Here is a 17,193-nt window from a genome sequence, read left to right as displayed (position 1 = left end):
CCTATAATAGAGCGATTGACACGACGACACTCGGCGCGTACTGCCAAGATGGCTGCGGGCATATATTCTGTCCTAAAGAATCGGTCTCCAGTGGAAAATTTCTGGGACTCAGCTTTATCGCTATCGGCAAGGCTGGTAAACGCCTCCGCGTGGCACATCAGAGGACACAGGAGGCTTACATTCATGCAGGTACGACAATTTACTCCGGTGCTCATGGACGGCGCACTTTTGATACATGCGAGCCTATGAAGCTGTCAACTGCGGGATGGGTGGCGTCCATGTCCAAGCTGATGACCTCGGTGGCGATCTTGCATGCTGTGGAGCGAAGCCTGGTCGGCTTGGACGATAACGTTGCAGAGATATTGCCGGCGCTTCGTGAAAAGGAGGTCTTGATCGCCTACGATGATATAACCAAAGTCTCCAAATTTCAGGCGCTCACGGAGAAAATCACTTTACGGTACAGAGAGGACCCCCACCATTCGTCTGTGATGAGGTTAGGCGCTTACATGTAAGTTGAGACGGCTATTATCCCATTCGGCTGGCTGTTCCTATCCTCCGTTCCATCCAGTGCTTGACCAATGGGCCACAGACAACAACCGGACGATGGATGTGTTCTTTGGCGAATTTGTAAGTTTCAAGTCCAGAACATTCTACGCCAATTTTGATGTTCTGACGCACCTTAGGAGCAAGACTGGGATCTTCTATTTGCAGCTCAGCCAAGGGCCAGCTGGTTTTATGGCCAAGGCCTTGACTGGGCAGGTAAGGTACTCGAAAAAGTAAGCAATATGACGTTGGAGGAGTATATGTAACAATACATTTGGACGCCGTTGGGCATGAAAAACACCACCTTTCATCCTGAGTCGCGTGAATCCTATCCCATGCTGGAAATGGGCACGCGCGAAAGTGGCCCAGGCAGTAGACTGGCGCGAGGACACGGCTGCCCCTATCCCATTCCCGCAGTGAACGAATCGGGAGGCGGCGGTATATTTACAACTGTGGAAGACTTCGCCAGATTGCTGGCTGAGCTTCTCCGAGACGACGGAGTGCTGCTCAAGAAGGATACCATCGACGAACTTAGTGCCACCGCAACTGAACGAAGCTGGTAAAGCAGGATTGAAGGAATTACGCGACAGGGGCCTGATTCTGGCCGAGATACCCCCGGAGATTCCTGTCGACCATGCCCTGGGAGGTCTTTACTTCGCCACCGATGTCCCCTGCGGTCGTTCCAAGACCAGCATTGCTTGGGACGGCTTGACTAATTCCAACTGGGTATTATGTTCCTCTGTTCACCACTGCGTTCCATTTTCATGCTGACATTTTTGACCTGTTAGCTGCTCGACCGTGAGGCCGGGATTGCCATGGTTCTGTTTGTTCAGATCTTGCTGGTGGATAGTGACACCAAAATCTTATGGAGCAAGTTGGAGAGGGAGGTGTACGCCATGCTAAGAAAAATGAAGGAATGATTGCCGCTCAGAAATGTTGATACCATGGGCAGATTTGACACAGCGGCATCGTGTCCGCGTTCGCGCGCGCCATGCTGGTGCCCATTAGAACTGGAGTATTCATGTCATATTGTACGAAAACTGCCTCCGGTCTGCGGAATGGAGGACCACACTACTTAGTAAGCCCTCGGATAACAGTATTCTAAAACAGGATCGATGGAAAGGGAGCCAGTAGTATCTACACCGTTCGTTGTGCGCACGTTAGAAGCTTGATGCCAATGGCCTTCCCCTACTCAAGTAGTATTGAAGTCTCGGACAGGTCCACGTCTTCTAGAGGTGCTAGCACCGTCCGAGATGGCAAGAACGGGGAGCTTTTTCATGGTTCCGAATGCTGATAGGAGATTGGGATTATCGAGCGAGACGCACATCCTGACAAGCCAAGTGGTGCCGACAAAAAAAAAGCTCCCATGCACCCAAAAGAGCGAAGGAACAGACTGTTTGACCGATCTTGGGGAATAGCGGTTTCTTCTCTGCAAACAGCAAGGATTTCGCCTGAATCAACGTCGGCGATCCGAAGCCCTAGTTCTGAAACAGAACTCGCCTCCGCCACTACTGAGATCAGCCTGGGCATAGGCTTTATTGATACCGTTGATAATATTTTAAAAGCGTGACCCTGTGGCCAGCACTGGAACACGATTAGGCCACCAGGAACAGGGAGTCCGCGGGACGTGATATAACAATAATCCTAAGGACAGCTTGCAGCAAGCGCATCTCTTGCGGTAGAGGAAAAGTGAGGGCGCCTGTGCCGAGTCTGTGTTCGGCAGAAGTGCGAAAACGCGATGTTTTGGTCAAGCAGCACTCGTTCACTAGTTCCCCTGGGTATACATGGTTTCAAGTCTTTGCGACTCCAATGCCGATATCAGGGATCGGAAGTCACTCTTAATGTAAAGGGGCTGTCCATACTCATCATCGTTGACAGGTTCCAACCAATCTCGAGGTATATCGTAACTCTCGTTGATTTGCAAATAGCTCCCGCTCTTTGACATTTTCAACGGCAAAATTCCATCTTGGACTCTACCAAGTAAACGGAGATGCAGCTGAGCACGGGCCTTCCCTTTGGGTGTTGGTGCAATTGGTAAACACTCAGAGAGATTGGATGGACTGGCTGTGATCTAAAATATGTCAAATGCTGTGTTTAGCCGTTTCCTTTCAAGTTGGGGTAACTAACCACCATACACTGATAGGTGCCTGTCACTCTTCGTCCGACGACGACGACAGGGTGAAATACTGCCCCGCGTGGTATGCCAAACTCCTTCACACAGCGTTGCTTGTTTCGTACAGTGCATACTCGTCCCCACATATCTTTGTCACTGAAGGGCATCCTAACTTCTTCCATTGTTCTTTGGTCAATCCGGTCTTCGTGATATAGTGCAGTAGAAGTCTGCGGCCGAGACCGATACTGTTAAGCCAGTCAAGGTCAGGTATCGTAAAAATGCTTTAAGCAAAGGTTCACTCCTGACGCAGCGGAACGACCATGTAACTCTGGCGTTGGACTCCTGAGCCCGATATTATCGCGTTACTTGCAAGTAGTCTTCAACAAAAAGAGGCACGAACAAATTTCCCCCAAAAAAAGAAAAAAAAGACAATGATAACTAAACAAAAAGAGAGATTCATGTAGCTGCCGTTTAAGTGTGGCCCTTTTGGGCCTTGCGGAACGAGCGGGGGACTGCCCCTAACTCCGAAACCATTTTCCCTCGATTTCCGATAAGGTCAAGCCCATGTATCGTAACATAATGTATTCAGACTGTTACATGCGCCCGACAATGATTGGACACTTTTAGTGAGCCTATATATAACCATAAATAGAAAAGAGCAAGCAGAGGCGGATTAAATCCCTTGTTCCGTTCGAATAGGACACCGAATTCGCACATTACTATAAAGCGAAGTCTGCAGCAAAGTTGAGGGAAGGTGAATTAAGACAAGGAGGATGGGTTCCGAGTTGGTAGCGATCATTTGAATTGTTCTACCGCCAGTTTCGAACTATGTTCCCTGCCAGAGCCCAGAATTGGTGTTGGAGGCCTAGAAAAGACTCGCACCAATCTGCCTATGGTTTGTGCTAGTCCGTGCATTCTTACCTCATAACCTCGTCTTGAGCCCCACGGTTAGAGGCAAATGCAAATGCACTTTTGCTTTAATGCACAGCACAGTAGCTCGTTGCAGGTGATCTTATTGAAGGTCATTGCTTTTGTAATCTTGAGTTTCTGCTCATAGGCCCGCTTCTGGTGTCACCAGGAGGGTGGAATGGTTTAGATCTTTGATGTTGGGGCTCTTACTCTCCTCATGTCCTAGTTATGGGCCCTTGGAATGGCGACTTTTCGGGGGACCAAGAAGAGGTCCCTATGCGTTCGAACAACTTGGAATCACTGTATGTTTCTACGACAGGCGCTGGTGCTAGCTGGGCCTGCCCATTATGACACGTCACAGATGCCGCCTACTTCCCTCTGAATGAAACCGTAAGCTCATTGGCGTTGCTGCAGACTAAATGGGCCTTAGATGATCACAATACACTATGGAGAAGCCAATAATCGAGCCTGTAGCTTTGTCCCAATGGGATCATATAGATGGGCGCTTAAAGTAAATCCATGTTCAAGATTAAAGTAAATCCACGAGAGCAGGGTGAAGAGCAGAAACACCTCACTTTCGAAATGTAACCCTACATTTATCCCACGTGAGTAAATTTTCGAATAGTCTAGATAATCCTTCACAGGTAGTTACTGTCCCCCAGAGGATTTCGAAGCTCTCCATCGAGCTTGGAAATGTTCCGAAATTGTCTTTATTTTGACTCTCCACTGCCGCCTTCTTCATTACTAACCCTTTAGTGCTCATAAAATTCAGTCTGCGTCGCACGAATGTTCATGCTCGGTCCCTCCAGTATGTCTAAGACGGTCTTACCCAAATCTCATGAATATACCGGCATATTCCTCCCAAACGATGGACTCAATGCTTGTGGCGGACTCCACATGCAGCGCCTGATACTATTGCCTACGATGTGTAAAAGATGCAATTATTTCGAGAGCGTTTTGGTGAAACGAAGTTGAGTAGTCGCCTCTTTCACCGTTTGGCAAGGCAGTTGTCTTCGCCTTCCCATTGACGGCGCTGAAGCGCCTCTTTTGTCCCGCCCAAATGGGCTTAATGCTGTCCAGATGACACCAGCGACTGGGGTGATGGAGGATAGGAGGATTTAGGATGACCAGGTTAAGGAAGCGGTGAGCCCTAAAGACAGCCTCGCTGGTCCTAAACCTCAGCGAGGTCATGGTCTGGGGGCGGATGACCTTTGGTGCCTGCACAATGTCAAGATTTTGACGAAACCGGGGCATTTTTAGGTAAGGCTGTTGTTGATTCGGCAGGATCTGAGCAAGGTTATGCATGCGCCCGTTTACCTCTGCCTCTTCTCAGGCCAGGTCTGATCGTCTATATACAATATGTTAGGTGCCAGGAAGACCTCTCCTGAGTCCTGCCATGCCGCAAGGCCTCCTGGCACCAGGCGCAATCGAGTAAAGCTTGAAGCGCTGGTGGAACGACAAACTGTCTCAAGCGCAACACATCCTATCCAATTTTGTTGTCTCTCTGTCAAGTCTGCACAGCCACGCAGCTCCTGCCGGTTCCATGTCGATTGGCCGCATCTGCACGCTGTTATCAGGTCGGTCAATCACGCCTTACCCGCCCCAATTTCTATGCCATGTCCAACTAAAGTATGACCCCGCCGCCAGGAACGCCCAACAACCAAGGCATGAAGGACGCACGGTTGCCAGCACGCGGTGGGAATCCGACTTTAGCGATGAAAATCATCTCCCGACGGCTCCTCCGGACGTGCATTTGAGTCATTGATGGACCACTCTAGTGCAGTTAGTTTGATAGTTTGCGTCCTCGGTCTAGTTTCCCATAGATCACTATTCATACCGATGGAGGTAGTTTATCTGCGGTTACGGTTACCAAGGAAAGTACAGTATTAGTAATTAAACTACTGTCTTATCAATATATAAACTTCTGTAGAGTGCTATGGATAAATCAATATCGTAGGTTGATTGGAGGGTGCCTCCTCCAGGCCGCCGCGGTGATTTTCTTGCTGATAATACCACAGGATACACAGCTGATATTCCGAAGCACTGTCGGGTGCAACGGTCGACCGTATCCAGCTACGTACACTCATCCGTACGGCGAAGTACAAGAGCCAAAGATTTTGTATTCTGATATCAGAGCTCAATTCCGAGTCAGGAATTGTATGGGCTTTTCTATTGATACATCCACATTGCAGCTTTGAGCGATTTCATCCGGTCCAAAGCACCTAGGGCTCGATAATAGAACAGGGAAGCTCTCTTCTTGCCCACACACTTTCACCAACTTCCCAGCAACCCTGGCTCTGAAGGGACCCTACGAAGTCGACCTAAGCTTGCAGGCTCCAAAAATCCAAAAGGAACGTAATTCTGACCGAGTTTCCGGTTCGGAGAGCAATTTTGAAGCTCCCCAGCGCCCAAGATGGGCTTCACAACAGGCTTTGTGAGCACCGCCAATTCCTCTGTTCATGCTTACTGAGGAAGTCCCTGGCACTGACGGGATATTCTGGATAGCTCGGCGGTGCGACACTAACCTACTCCCTTCTCTACTTCTCTCTATACGTCCACCGCGCCAACCGCAATGTCCAACGCACACTCCTGTCCCAGCAAGCTACGCTGCTCAATTCCGTCGTTGAACCCGCACCTCCGTTGCCCGATCCCCCAGCGTACGAGGTCCGCCGAGCCGGACTATTAGAAGAGCTCAAGGATCGGTGGAACAGAGAGGTGGAGAGATTGGTCAAGAATGTGGAGGAGACGGACTGGTCGGGCGTGAGGGAAGAAGTCGAAGAGAAGGTGGGGAACGTCTGGACGAGAATCAGACAGTCGCAGACGGGCAAGGAGGTGGAAGATAAGGTGAAGGAGGTGGTAGATGCTGGCAAGGAGAAGGTGGACGAGATGGTGAGTGCTGGGAAGCAGACAGTCAAGGAGGAGACGGCACAGGAACCGACAAGGCTGTTGGAGTTGAAATAATGTTGCAGCGACTGTCGAAGCAGCATACTCTGTCTTGTTAGTATGAACGGTCAACTTCTCCTCCGCCCAAAGCTGCTACAGTCAATACGACCCACCCCAGAGATCAGTCTCGCGCACATGAAGAATCCGGTCACTTCCAAGATGCTCTCCCAGCCGCCGAGCTTCTAAAACCGGGTTGAACTGGATCGTCTCGCCCCGAACGATGGCTCGACGCTCCCGGCCAACAAGCTATCAACTCTCCGTCAAATACTGAGCTTTGAGCAATCCGCTGTCCCAAGTCAGTCTCCCGTCTGTCTGATGGAGTTGGTCATTGGCGTCTTCGAGCTGAGGTCGCAGAGCACGACGGGGTGTCTTCCAGCGGATGTCCGCCTTTCGACTGGCGACTGCCAGCCAGCAAAATCACTGTACCAGCTCTCGCGACAAGAGGACGAGGATATCTTGTAGGGCTCCATTTTGGACGCAAAGACGTCTCCGGTGAATACTCCAAACCCGACGAGACAGCGTGCGCAAAATCGCGTCTATTGGATTGTGAGTAAGGAAATGACAAGCAAACGAAGAGACGACGGGCTAAGATTCGACGGGAAGAGGAGCGCGGTGGCGGAGGAAAGACAAGAGTCGTTCAGGGAAGGTGCCCAAATATGTCTCAGCTATTCTATCACAACAAATTGAAATCCGGGTCTCCTTTTTCGTTCCTTATCGAGCTGGGGACCTTGAAGTTTCCCGCTCTGATTTTTCGCAATCAGGTCTTATCCATGACATGTCATCGCCTCGCAGGAGCATGTCACCTCCGGCATGCTTGCATCTAAGCTTTCAGACTCCAGGACAGGATTGGGTCACATAGAAAACAAACCGACGCCTGTAACACCATGCATGCTGTTGTTCGAGTTTTTCCATCGTTTCCTTCGAGAAGTGTTCCCAATCGCCAAGTGGTCCTTGTACGGCGAGCAAAATCGTCATGTCAAGTTGCTCATTCGTCGTCATCATTGATTCATCATGTGGCTCTCTTCGCGTGCTCGCTCACATTTCAGTTCCTGCAAAGGGTGTCATGCGTCGACGGCAGCTCTCCAAAGATGGAGAGCGAGAGACAATGAGCACTCATACTGTATTCGTCGTTTGCGCCCGCTCGTTGGCCCTCTGTAAACTCTTTTCCAACTCCTTGACCCTTGCCCTCAATGTCTCGTTCTCCCGCTTCACGGCCTCGAGTTCCGCACGCTGCGACGCCGCCTCTTCATACCTCGCTTGCGCAAGAGCTGCGTTGGAGCTCGGAGAGCGTGTCATTGCGGCATGAGTGGAGACAGACGCGGCGTCCACTGACGACGACACGGAGCTGCGGTGCGGGTATGCGTACCCTCCTTGGGTCAAGTGGGGGGAAGAAGTCATCGAACTCGACCGAAATCCCGATGCAGAGGTCGAATTCTGGCGACTCATATCTGGTCTGCTCATTTCCATGCTGGGTCGTGCACTGGCTTGAACACTCTGATCTCGTGGAGCGGCCACGCCCGAGACGCTGGTGTTGGCGGCATTACTGAGACTTTCACGGATTGAACGGGCTGAACGAGCGGAAAGGTTCGAGGAGGAACGATGGCGGCGGGTGTTGGTGGGGATGATGGTGGTTCCTGTTGTAGTTGGGTTGTATGGGTCGCTGGAGAACAAGTGCTCGGAAGTGGAGGAGGTGGTTGAGGCAACAGAGGCAGTTTGGGCTCGTAGAGCAGAGAGTTCTCGCGTCAGTCGATTGACCTGGTCGCCGTCGTGGTCAGTGACCCTCTCTTGCATGACGTTGTCCTCGCCCGCACCGAGTACTTACAATGCTCTCTTGCTCTTTTTCAAGTTCCAAGTGTAATTCAGCCGCCGTGAGAGGTCTTGGATGTCGAATAGGCCCTAATTCATTCTCAGCGGATCATTCTCGAGTGTCTGCAACAATCTGTGCTCCTTCTCTACTGACCTGGGCCCAAACCCACTCCTGTGTTGTCCAGCATAGCCGCCTGTGGCGGCCTGGGTGAACTCGGGAGGCTGTTATTTTGAGGCAACGGCGGAGGCAGCATTTGTGTCGAAGTTCTCCTCGAGGCGGGCACAGAAGGGGGTTGTGGTGCGGCAGAACTAGTCCTTGGAGCCTGCGGGTTGGGGACACCTCGAGGGGATCTTTCGATCGCGTTGAGGTCGGGCATCTTCGCGTCCTTATAAGAAGGGAGCACTGGAGTAATTGTCAAGACAGGTTTCAGAGAGAACACAATGTGTTCTGCCGTGTCACTTTTACAAGTCCCCCATCGAAGCAGGAGGAGCAGGAGAGGGATGCGGTCAGTGGCAGGGGGGCAGTTTTGTAGGGCGACGTTAGACACCGGGACGGTCTTCAATAACCTTTCCTCTACAAGTGAGGCGAGTACTGAGCAGACCGCGCACGACGTGGTAAGGAATAAGTGGTCTTTACTGAGGGCCAACGAAGCAGGTCTCAGTTCTCCTTGCGTAGGTTGAAACCATGAGGTCGCGTCGCCTTGGGCCAATCACAACTCGTGACCAAAGCACCTTCCTGCGCCTTATTTCCAGATTGTAGTCGCAGCCCCAAAAGGGAAAAATGTAGTGTGTGAGGAGCATAGTCATACTCTTGGTCATCTGTCAAACATCTATATCTTAAACATGGATGGATTTCCTCCTGCCGCCTCTCACCCTGTATGAATCGCTCCCTGAATCATTGCCGTGCCATTGCCCCTTGCATGCCCTTCGGTGTCCCTTGCTGAAGACGCGTAGATGTTGCGACGAGCATCAATCGACGTAGACGACATAACCTCCTAAATCCAATCAAATATTCTATTGTTTCGTGTGAGGAGCTGGTGGCAACTGCATCAGCTGACTTGCCGTTTGTCTTCTGACTACCGCCAAACGCACGTCACAAATCGAAGAAAGAGCGCTGCAGAGGTACCGGTTGCAAGTGGCACTCTGGCTGCCCTGGTTCACCTGTCGCCAGCGCAATTATCAGATCTCAAACATGCGACACACCGGTTGATGGTTCAACGATGGGCTTCCCGTTGGTCACCACCGGGTCTGCATCGCTCTCCCTCATAGGAGATGAATCCGAAGATGCAGCGAGATCCAGGTCGTCATGATCCCAGCCCTCTCCAACTTTCGAGGGACTCTTTTCTCGGGCGTCCTCGCGAAACTTTGGCGACTGGTCTCTCGGAGCATTTTCGACATGAGCACTGTCGTTGTCCTTCTCATCTTCCCCGATCATTGCAGCCAGGCTTCGGAAATTGAACATAGGCTCGAGACTTCCCGGCGGAGGAGTACCGGAACCCGAAAATGAGGCTGCAGGACCTGGCTCGACAAATGAAGACGAAGCGGATGAGGCAGTAGACATTTGCCGGAGATGAGATCTTCGGAATGGTTCGGCCGCAGTAGGGATGGGTATGGAACTCGCCAAAGACTCTTGACTGGTCCCAGACAACGACAGCGACAAAGCCGGAATATATGATGGTCGCGGAGCGTCGTCCTCCACCTTAGCTCCTCCTGTGGGAGGGGTATCACTCCGTTCTACTCCCTTGCCCTTGCTGGTCGTAGAGTCGTCATCCTGGCCGAGGGAAAGATTGCTTCGGGACCTTTCCATCTGACTGCTGGATGCGTCCCCAGTGCTACCGTTTGAATTGACTGTGAAGAGACTGTTCTTCCGCGCTGCTTTCTCGGCCTTCTTGGTTTCCTTTTCTTTCTTCTTTGCTTCCTTTCGAGCTTCCTTTTCCTCTTTTTTCCTGCGTTCTTCTTCAGATGCTAGACTCAGGCGGATGGCCTCCATCATCATCATGTCTTCTAGGTCGTCCATGCGACTTCGTCGGGAACTGCTGCCACGTGGGGGAGGCAACAAGGGGTTTGCGCGGGTCTCTCCAGCAGCCTCTTGTTGCCGCGCTGCATGCCTCTCCGCCAGCATTGCCAGCGCACTCAGGTTCGAACTCGGACCATTCTCTCCACCTTCGAGGGTGGATCGTCTCAACATCCCGCGCCGGCTAAATGCTGCGAAGGCTCGTGAGTCGGCATTCTGCCCATTCATCAGATATGCAGCTGTATGTAACGCCGTAGCTGCTGCAGACCGTCGGGCAGCATGGGCCCGAGCAGCTGCCAGCTTGGTCGCCCAATCAGGGCGTATCTTGTCTGTGGTGATGACTTCCGGGGCATTGGCCGACAAAGAAGTGCCACGCCTCCGGCCCGGCCCTGGAGAGAGGTTTCCAGAGGAAATGGAGGTTTGAGAGGACATGGCTGACATGACCTGATATGGCTGAGATCCCGTGCCATAAGTGAGCCCTCTACGGAATGGAGGTGGCGTGTAGGTGATACCAAAATCAGGGGTTTTACAATACGGGCAGGTTGCAATCTCAGAAACAAGCAGACCATCGGCCTGCGCTTCACGCTCAGCGTCTGAGACTGGTGGCGCATTGGGATCCGGTTGTTCGTGTTCCGGAGGGTGGGGATCGGGCCGCTTGATTTGAACGAAACATTCTGAACAGATAGGCTGCTCGCAGCACCTGGTTGTGTTAAGATAGGGCGGATAGTATAGGAAACAGATTGGACACTCTGATGCGTCCTTGTAGAGGTAGACTTCGATGGGCTGTCCATTGACGAAAGGATCTGGCGGCAGCTGGAATTCTCTTGGGGTCATATCTACCTGGGAATTGCCCCGAGAGGAGGTCGCCAAAGACGCCAGTGTCTTGGCACGAGTCCGAAAGGTGCTCGTCCCTGGTGAGCCGGTGGGCGGCGGTGAAGAGGGTGAAGGAAGCGGTAAGGAATTGGGAGGCGGCGACAGGGGCGCGGAGCTATCTGACTGAAAGGACTGCGACCTTCCTCCGATTGGGATCGTCAGGCTTTTGAGTGCAGATTCTTTGCTCCTGTCCATAGTTACCCTTTTCGCGAGCTGGTATTCGAGTTCCGGAGGCACTTCATCCGGTGGTGGAATGGGCAAGCCTCGGGCGGCGGCCATGAGTTGATGTTCAGCCCACGAATCCGAGAAATCGTTCAGTCCTCTCCAGAATGGAGCCAGTCGTCTCTCAATCTGGACCACATCAGATCCCTCTCACAGATTAGACGGGCAACATTGCCTTACCATGAATTGTCTGACAATTGCTTTGTTAAAGTCTTCCGTCCCCACATAGACACCTTGAGTCACCAGATATCCCCCATCGACGTGCTCTTCTCTCATGCTGCGTTCGCGTTCCTTGAGTCTTGCCATTCTTTCCTTTTCCACCTTTCGAGCTTCTCTTTCCACCTTGGTCTCGCGTCGCTGCTCGAGTGAAGAGGCATCTTGATCACTGCCTCCACCAATGCCGAGGAAGGAGAAGTCGGGTCGGCTGCCTCTTCGTTGACGGGGGTGCGCGGGTCGAGGGGGAGCTTCCAAGCTATTTTGTTGTCCATCTTGTCGTCCCGTCGGGCTTGTACTGCCACTGACCCGTGGGCCAGAGGAGCCGTGGCCACGTGCTTCCTTTGTCTGGGAATTCCCCATGGTGGACGTGTTTCTAGGTCGATGGGCAACCTCTTGCTACTGATAAACACCGATCTGATCAATCATCGCCACATATTTGGGGTGTCCTGCGAATCCGGTGTCGACCACGGACGTTTTGAATGGGAATAAGATTTTGGTTCCTGTCGAGTGCAGCGGTCGGCACAGGTCTTTCCGAAGGGCTAGGGCACAGTTCGGATGCAGCGGAGGATTCAGCCAGGAAATGAGATCCAGGCTGTAACTAAGAATGATGGGCAAATAATCTCGTTGAAGTGAGGAGGCTGATCTAAAGAAGGTCGTGGAGTGATCAGTGACTTCGCAAATCAACCATGTGAGATGAAATAAACTGGGACATAGTACCTGCACGCGGTAAGAGATGCCGTGCAGTAGTGAAATCGCAGGGCAGCAAGACCAAGACCAAGACCAATTGCCCCGGGATGGCAAATTTCGCGGCGGGCGACGTCAACTTCCTGTGCCTTGCTTTGCCTGACGCAGGGTGCTTAGAAGAGGAAGCAGGATGATGCACGGGAAGTGTGAGCACGGAGGGGAAACGCACAAGCTGGATGGTGAAATGTCAGGATTGGGCGCCGGCTATCCGAGCCTCCACGATAACGATACGGAGGGCGATCTGCTGGATTGCCCACCTATCTGCCCACCTCTTTGGTGAGTCTATCCCTAAATCTGCAACTCATCGGCGGTGGCTCAAGCCTAGTACCCTCGAGTCCCCCCCGCATCACTTGGGGCCTCTCAAGCTTTGGAGAACCCCCCTGTGCCTCCGTCGCTGCCGCTGGTGGCATTATTACTCATTACCACGGTTGGAGCCTGAACCATGCAAGCTTTGGCTTGATTCGTTGGGAGTGCCCATCCCGTCCCCTCAAAATTCCATCCAGCCTCATTTAGATCTCATCTGGCTACACGGGCGCCAAAATCTTGCAGCGCTTGTTCTGGATCATTTCTCTCGCAAGCGTTCGTTGTGTGAGATGACTGCGCCATGGTCTCTGATTCTGTGCGACTACATGTAACGCCCTTGAGTCCCGATCTCCTCCAGGTTATTGTTGGCCCACGCCTGCTCAAGTCGATCGCCAATTTGTCCTATCACACGATCCAGACGTTTCCCGAGAACAACTACGGTTATTTCGACCTCCCTGCCATGGAAGCCGATAAACTGAAAAAGAAGCTCAACGGGGCAATATTGAAAGGCAGGAAGATTAGGGTCGAAGAGGCTCGACCAAAGAAACGCAGGCGTATCGAGGAGCCGAGCAAAGAAGATGACGATCCCAGGCCGGAGCGTAAGCGGGCGAAGCCAAAGAAGTCCAAAGAGCGTAATGTTATTCAGGGCCACGAACTCCCCGTGGATCGCAAAGTGAAACGCGGCTGGACAGAAGCCAAGTCCACCAAGTCAGGCAAAAAGAACAAGGGCAAAGCTGCCTCGTCTAGCTCAAAATATTCAGATAAAGATGAGGCGCTTTTTCGAACGAAGGTACCTCCCAATAAACTTGACTGTGTGGAAGCAACAAAGAAGGAGAAGGACAAGTCGAAGAAGAAAGGCACGCAGCAAGTGGTGCACGAGTTTGAGAAGACCACAATGCAACCTTCCTTCCTCAAACAAGATATTGGGCTAGGCTTAAAGGGAAATCTACAGTACGTGGAGGGAGAGGGTTGGGTCGACGAACAAGGGCAGGTGGTTGAACAGGAACATGAGCGCGTTTCCAAGCGCCGCGAGACAATAAAGCGACGGGGTGGGACCCGTGACCCTCCATCATCCCCGTCGTCGTCGTCGTCGTCGTCCTCCTCCTCCTCCTCCTCCTCCTCAGACACTGCCGGAGTCGACGTGGAGTCCAGCTCTCCAGATGTCGAGCAAAACGAGGATACGAGCAGTTCGGGCTCTTCATCTGACTCGGATTCCGAGGAAGAGACGGTCAGGAGCGCGTCAGCCCATGAGGCATCGGAGGCAGATACAAAACCAGGGGTGCATCCATTGGAGGCTCTCTTTAAGAAGCCGAAGGCGCCTTTTTCACAGGATATAGCAAAGCCATCACTGGAGATCTCGACGTCGTTCTCTTTTTTCGAGTCGGGAGATCCTGATGGCCTTGCAGAAGAGCCTGTCGTTCCATTGACACCCTTCAGCTCTCAGGACATGCGTTACCGTGGATTACGGAGCGCAGCCCCAACGCCTGACACTGCTCACCCAAGCCGATTCAACAGCTATGGCAGCTCTGGACTACCAGGAGATGAACCTCAAGAAGAGGACGAAGAGGGAGCTCACGCAGCCGAGTTGGACGCTGGATCTGGGGCGCAGGAACAGCACGAAGAGCAAGCACCTCGTTCGCAAAGTGATTTCGAGAAGAAGTTCTGGGAGAACCGGGCGGAAAACAATCGGTCCTGGAAGCTAAGACGCAGGACTGTGCTCAAGGAGAAGAGGCAGCGTGAGAACAAGGCGCGCAGACCCCGGAACTGGTGAACCAGGAATACTAGGACATGCCCGACGGTAGTCGGTATAGTAGTGGATGCTCTATATACCCACCACTAATGAGACATGCTCGTGCTGAGTCAGAAAAACGTGCGAGCTTGGCAATGGACCGCGATCTTCTGGATTGGGATGATTTTCCTAGTATTAATTCTGGAGCCTGATCCTTGGGTCCGTTTACGATACTCGGCCGACCTTTTGTTCTTAGATCACTTCGCTTCCACGGCCCTATCTTTTCGTTTGCTGCTATTGTCACTCCGCCGTTGTCAATCTTGCGCATATTTGAGTACCTGCCTCTTTTATAATAAGCGCATGGCTGACGCGTAGCACCCTGACAAAACTCTTAACCCGATTGTCAGCTCGACCGTCGCAAATTCGACGTTGATGCTGGTGTCATGACATGCGACGGATCACAATCACCCACGGCCTGAATTGCTGTTGACAGTACGCTTCCTCTCATGCCGCCCAAGAATCAGCGACGTTCTCATACAAAGTCGAAGGACGGATGTAGCCAATGCAAGGTTCGGCGAATTAAGGTCAGTGCATTCGGACAAGACACCCTCAGCAGGGTTGGTGTGTGTTGAGTGCTGATGTTTTCCCGTTTCCCGTCGCAGTGTAATGAAGTGCATCCAGTCTGCAACAACTGCGAACGTCGTCAAATATTCTGCGACTTTTCCGCGTCTCCCGGTAGTAGCAAATCTCCCAGCACCGTCGCTGCAGATGTACGAAAGCCAGGGAGTCAAGCAGGATCGGTCAGCGGGTCACAGCGCACGCCCACACAGCCTGTCGTCGATCCGTTTCAGCAGCCTGACCTCGTGAGCACCAAGAAGAGCACTGATCTTGACGTGACCGACCTCCGGTTGATGCACCATTTCACCAGCGTAGTCGCGCTCGACCTAGCCAATGCCAAAACTCCCGAAGCACAGGCGTTGTGGCAGGTCCACGCAGTGAACCTGGGCTTCAAGCATGAATTCCTGCTCCGCGGCATTCTGGCTGTTTCAGCGTTTCACCTCGCCTATCTTTATCCGAATAGGAAGGCCGAGTACGAATTGATTGGGACGACGCACCAGAGCCTTGGGTTGACCGAGTTTCAAGAGACACTGGCCCACGTCGACGAAACCAACTGCCAGGCGCTGTTTGCCTTTTCGTGCCTGCTGATTGTGCTGGCCTTTGCTTCTAGCGCAAAAGACAAAGCGGAAGACTTTACGCATGACGTGCTGCATTGGTTTTATTTGCTGAGAGGGGCCAACATGGTGCTGAACATGCATCACCACACGATCCGGTGCAGTTTTCTCAAGCCGTTACTGGACGAAATGGCGCACATGGACAACATTGCCGCCTACCGATTTCCAGACACGGATCAGATCACGAAGCTGTTTCGAGTGTGCAGTTCCTCGGAACACGACAAGGAGACGGCGCAAGCCATCGACCTGGCCATCCATTCGCTCCTGAGCACTTTTATTCAAGCTTCATTGCTGAGAACACGCGGCGAGGGCACTGTTCTAGCAACCTTTGTCTGGCCGATCAATCTCCCGCCCAAGTTCCTGGATCTCCTGGGCGAAAAGCAGCCGGAAGCTATGGTCATCCTTGCACATTATTGCGTTCTCATATACTGGGGAGAGAAGGTCGTCCATGAGGACAATTGGTTCATCAGTGGATGGGCCAAGTATATGCTTGAAACGGTAAAGGAATCGATACCGGAGGTCTGGCACGCACAGCTCGAATGGCCAACCATGATGATCACTAAAGAACGTGATTCGCCCAGTGCTGAAGCAGTATCTTTGGCACCTTTGACCGGACCTCCAACGATGGGCTGAACCTGCCCGTTGTCGGTCGGAAACACCATGCAGCCCACGGATGAAATGATGTATAACGCAATCTTGTACACTAGGATACCAAAGGAAGGAAAATCGCATACTATGCTTTTGGCTGTAATGCTGTGAGACTGTTTATGGGAGGTGGTGATCCATAGGTGGCGCCATGGGAGGTTTGCTGGTTCGGCCACGGATGGGAATCTGACATGATGATGGATTGCGGAAATGGTAAATAGGACGACTGCGACGGGATACGATACCTGTGAGCTGAAGTTGGGGGGCCGTGGGAGGGATCATTCACAACAGGAGCAATCTCGACCATGGAGCAATTGTCTATATAGAGAGGGGCAATAATAATAGGCAATAATAAATAAGATAGCCACTCCATATGATCGTTCGACTTATTGATATGGAGAAAAGTTACGCCGAGTCCGTCGCTAGATCTGCGTCATGCTCATTGGCCGTTCTGCGACCCCACCTAGCCGCCTTCGTCTGGGCCAGTTCGACCTCCTCCTCTCCTCAAACCTCGTTTCCAGCCTGCGTTCATTGTCTGCACCGTCTCGCAGTTCATCAACGGATGTGCCGTGACATATCAATGCACGAGAAGCTGGCCCGTCGAGGCCACGCATCACGAGCCATGGGGTGGGAATTCTGGGACCGACAACACTCAGAGACACGCACCCTCAGTGGAGCAAGTCTGAAACGCCTGTCTATCCTGAAGCGCCCCCTTGCGACCATGGAGCTTCACCCACAACCAACCGAACCCTCCTGACGCACAGTCGAGTCTCCCTAGACTTGCGTCTTTGCGGTTTTTCCTCTTTATCTGTCGCGCTGTGCGTTTCAATTCCCTTTCCTCTCTTTTCCTCGACCACATTCACTTTTTTCTGTTTCTTGGGGGTTCGTTTTCCTTTTCGCT

General features: G+C 52.3%; 7 protein-coding genes across 7 annotated transcripts; 5 read left to right on the top strand and 2 right to left on the bottom strand.

Moving 5' to 3' along the window:
- Positions 1 to 278: 278 nt before the first annotated feature.
- AYL99_03327 (hypothetical protein) lies at positions 279 to 517 on the top strand (the record flags this gene model as incomplete). The annotated part of the gene is made up of 2 exons (XM_018834843.1): positions 279 to 457; positions 514 to 517. 2 exons carry the CDS (start codon positions 279 to 281, stop codon positions 515 to 517), a joined length of 183 nt encoding a protein of 60 aa, XP_018694493.1.
- Positions 518 to 603: 86 nt separating this feature from the next.
- Positions 604 to 1,463, top strand: AYL99_03326 (hypothetical protein; the record flags this gene model as incomplete). Its single annotated transcript, XM_018834842.1, has 4 exons — positions 604 to 627; positions 684 to 759; positions 1,079 to 1,269; positions 1,332 to 1,463. 4 exons carry the CDS (start codon positions 604 to 606, stop codon positions 1,461 to 1,463), a joined length of 423 nt encoding a protein of 140 aa, XP_018694492.1.
- A 4,515-nt stretch (positions 1,464 to 5,978) lies between these two features.
- Positions 5,979 to 6,526, top strand: AYL99_03325 (hypothetical protein; the record flags this gene model as incomplete). The annotated part of the gene is made up of 2 exons (XM_018834841.1): positions 5,979 to 5,999; positions 6,071 to 6,526. The coding sequence occupies 2 exons, from the start codon at positions 5,979 to 5,981 to the stop codon at positions 6,524 to 6,526; spliced, it is 477 nt and encodes a 158-aa protein (XP_018694491.1).
- Positions 6,527 to 7,621: 1,095 nt separating this feature from the next.
- Positions 7,622 to 8,691, bottom strand: AYL99_03324 (hypothetical protein; the record flags this gene model as incomplete). The annotated part of the gene is made up of 3 exons (XM_018834840.1): positions 7,622 to 8,263; positions 8,331 to 8,404; positions 8,469 to 8,691. The coding sequence occupies 3 exons, from the start codon at positions 8,689 to 8,691 to the stop codon at positions 7,622 to 7,624; spliced, it is 939 nt and encodes a 312-aa protein (XP_018694490.1).
- Positions 8,692 to 9,500: 809 nt separating this feature from the next.
- On the bottom strand, positions 9,501 to 11,999 carry AYL99_03323 (hypothetical protein; the record flags this gene model as incomplete). The annotated part of the gene is made up of 2 exons (XM_018834839.1): positions 9,501 to 11,552; positions 11,604 to 11,999. 2 exons carry the CDS (start codon positions 11,997 to 11,999, stop codon positions 9,501 to 9,503), a joined length of 2,448 nt encoding a protein of 815 aa, XP_018694489.1.
- A 988-nt stretch (positions 12,000 to 12,987) lies between these two features.
- On the top strand, positions 12,988 to 14,457 carry AYL99_03322 (hypothetical protein; the record flags this gene model as incomplete). The annotated part of the gene is made up of 1 exon (XM_018834838.1): positions 12,988 to 14,457. The coding sequence occupies one exon, from the start codon at positions 12,988 to 12,990 to the stop codon at positions 14,455 to 14,457; it is 1,470 nt and encodes a 489-aa protein (XP_018694488.1).
- Positions 14,458 to 15,053: 596 nt separating this feature from the next.
- On the top strand, positions 15,054 to 16,280 carry AYL99_03321 (hypothetical protein; the record flags this gene model as incomplete). The annotated part of the gene is made up of 1 exon (XM_018834837.1): positions 15,054 to 16,280. One exon carries the CDS (start codon positions 15,054 to 15,056, stop codon positions 16,278 to 16,280), a length of 1,227 nt encoding a protein of 408 aa, XP_018694487.1.
- Positions 16,281 to 17,193: the final 913 nt, after the last annotated feature.

This window comes from Fonsecaea erecta (assembly GCF_001651985.1).
Source record: "Fonsecaea erecta strain CBS 125763 chromosome Unknown Scaff3, whole genome shotgun sequence".
Taxonomy (NCBI): Eukaryota; Fungi; Ascomycota; class Eurotiomycetes; order Chaetothyriales; family Herpotrichiellaceae; genus Fonsecaea; species Fonsecaea erecta.
This window is presented reverse-complemented; position numbering and strand designations above follow the sequence as displayed.